This window comes from Charadrius vociferus, unplaced genomic scaffold (assembly GCF_000708025.1).
Source record: "Charadrius vociferus isolate BGI_N301 unplaced genomic scaffold, ASM70802v2 scaffold49, whole genome shotgun sequence".
Taxonomy (NCBI): domain Eukaryota; kingdom Metazoa; phylum Chordata; class Aves; order Charadriiformes; family Charadriidae; genus Charadrius; species Charadrius vociferus.
This window is the reverse complement of record NW_009661375.1, coordinates 3,004,490-3,006,192: the sequence shown is the minus strand read 5'-3', so window position 1 is coordinate 3,006,192 and position 1,703 is coordinate 3,004,490. Positions and strand designations below refer to the sequence as shown.

The 1,703-nt window shown below is 57.6% G+C and overlaps 2 protein-coding genes across 2 annotated transcripts in view; one reads left to right on the top strand and one right to left on the bottom strand.

Moving 5' to 3' along the window:
* Positions 1-1,198, bottom strand: part of LRR1 (leucine rich repeat protein 1) — a 12,832-nt gene extending 11,634 nt beyond the window's left edge. Inside the window, exon 1 of the mRNA XM_009893925.1 lies at positions 1,001-1,198. Within this exon, the coding sequence (XP_009892227.1) occupies positions 1,001-1,198 (198 nt within the window). The remainder of the gene's footprint in view (positions 1-1,000) is intronic.
* On the top strand, positions 120-523 carry RPS29 (ribosomal protein S29). The gene is made up of 3 exons (XM_009893919.1): positions 120-181; positions 334-433; positions 515-523. The coding sequence occupies exons 1-3, from the start codon at positions 120-122 to the stop codon at positions 521-523; spliced, it is 171 nt and encodes a 56-aa protein (XP_009892221.1).
* Positions 1,199-1,703: the final 505 nt, after the last annotated feature.

Here is a 1,703-nt window from a genome sequence, read left to right as displayed (position 1 = left end):
GGGGGATGGGGGTGGCTGCGCAGGCGCGCCGCGCTGCAGGCCGGGATGCGGGGCAGGGTTGATTAGCGCATGCGCCGGCCGCCATCTTCCTCTCGCAGGCTGGGCGCGCAGCAGGCAGCATGGGGCACCAGCAGCTCTACTGGAGCCACCCCAGGAAGTTCGGCCAGGGATCCCGCTCCTGGTCAGTGCGCGCACCGGGGGTCGCCCCCGTGGTCGCTGGGCTCCCCGGGTCCGCGGCAACCGCCGCCTCGCTCCATCCCTCCTTTCTTTCCCCACCCTGTGCCGCCATTACCCGCCATGACCGGCCTCGCTCTCTCTTTTCTCCCCTCACAGCCGCGTGTGCTCCAACCGCCACGGCCTCATCCGCAAGTACGGCCTGAACATGTGCCGGCAGTGCTTCCGCCAGTACGCCAAGGACATCGGTTTCATCAAGGTGAGGGCCGGGGCCTTGCGGGGGTGGTGGGGTGTGCCGTTTCCCGCGCTGATGCCTCTCGCCTTTCTCGCTCTCTTGCAGCTGGACTGAGCGCCGGGAGGATGAGGCTGTCGCCAGAAGCTCCCGGGGCTTTCCTGTTACATCGACAGCGTCTTGGCACAGCCCTACTCAATAAATAGTCTCCCTGCCCGACTGACGTGTGCGCGTTTGCTTTTCATAAAGTTTTTAATGGCTGTGGGGCTTCCACTGACTCACAGTGGTCTTCCCAGAGGGGTGGGTGCTGCCCTGGGGACAGGCAGAGGGCCTGCCCTGCTGTCCTCAGCTTTCACCCACAAAACCACGTGGGCCCAGGAGTGCTCATGCTTGTGTGATGCACCAGAGCCTTCACATTTGCAAGCAGAGCAGTGGAATGGTTTGCTTAAAATGGTGGGTGGGTGAACGGCTTGGCAGTCTGCTGGAGTGGTGTTGCCAATAATGCTAGACTGGCTTGGGTTAGATACTGGCGAACAGCTCTTACTAACGTAGAAAGTTGGGATATTACAGCATGTGTGTGGTGCAGAGCTGTACTTCAAACTTTGTGCCCAAGCTTTCCTTCCTTGTTAGGAGGCCTGGTGGTTCAGGGTGTGGGAAGCTGTGGGGAGAGTTACTTTGTCTTGTTCTGGTGTCAATTGTAACGTTATCCTGAGCTACTGGTGGCTTTTGGATGGGGCAGGTGTCTGCTGGAGCCCAGGGGTGATGTGCTATGCCGTCCAAACCTCCTCCCATCCTCTGAAGGGAGTGAATTAACACGGAGCCACTCATCCCTTCCACTTCTGGTATCTTCTGAGGTCTCCAGCCACTTAAAGGTTTTGGTATGATAGGACTGAAGAGAGTTGGGCAAAGAAACACTTGCCAAGTGTGCCAAAGGTCTGGAGTTGGGCTTTCCAAGTCTTCTAAGGAGATTAAAAGTGTTGGGGTGCTGTCCTCCTACACGGGCTGGTGTTGGAGCATCTGCTGAAGCTGCGCTGCTCTGTGTCAGGTTACTGACTAGATGAATGTTTTGGTGATGCCTGAAGTGGCAGATGGGCTGAGCCAGCTGAGTGCTGTGCATCTAGTTTGGGAATCCCCGGTAGCCTTTTTCTTCTACCTCTGGCTATTAACTGAAACTGAACAAGATGAGGTGGTGAGGAGGGAATGGGAACAAATCCAGACACTGGCCTGGTGGCTGGAGTGTTTATTCTGTGTGGTGGCAAAGCTTCCCCCCTGAGGTGAAGAGGACCCTGTCCCCTCA

Coding starts and splice junctions, on each gene's coding strand:
- RPS29 (XM_009893919.1), top strand. CDS start 120: ATGGGGCACCAGCAGCTCTACTGGAGCCACCCCAGGAAGTTCGGCCAG. Junction 182..333: donor GGCCAGGGATCCCGCTCCTG/GTCAGTGCGCGC, acceptor CTCCCCTCACAG/CCGCGTGTGCTCCAACCGCC.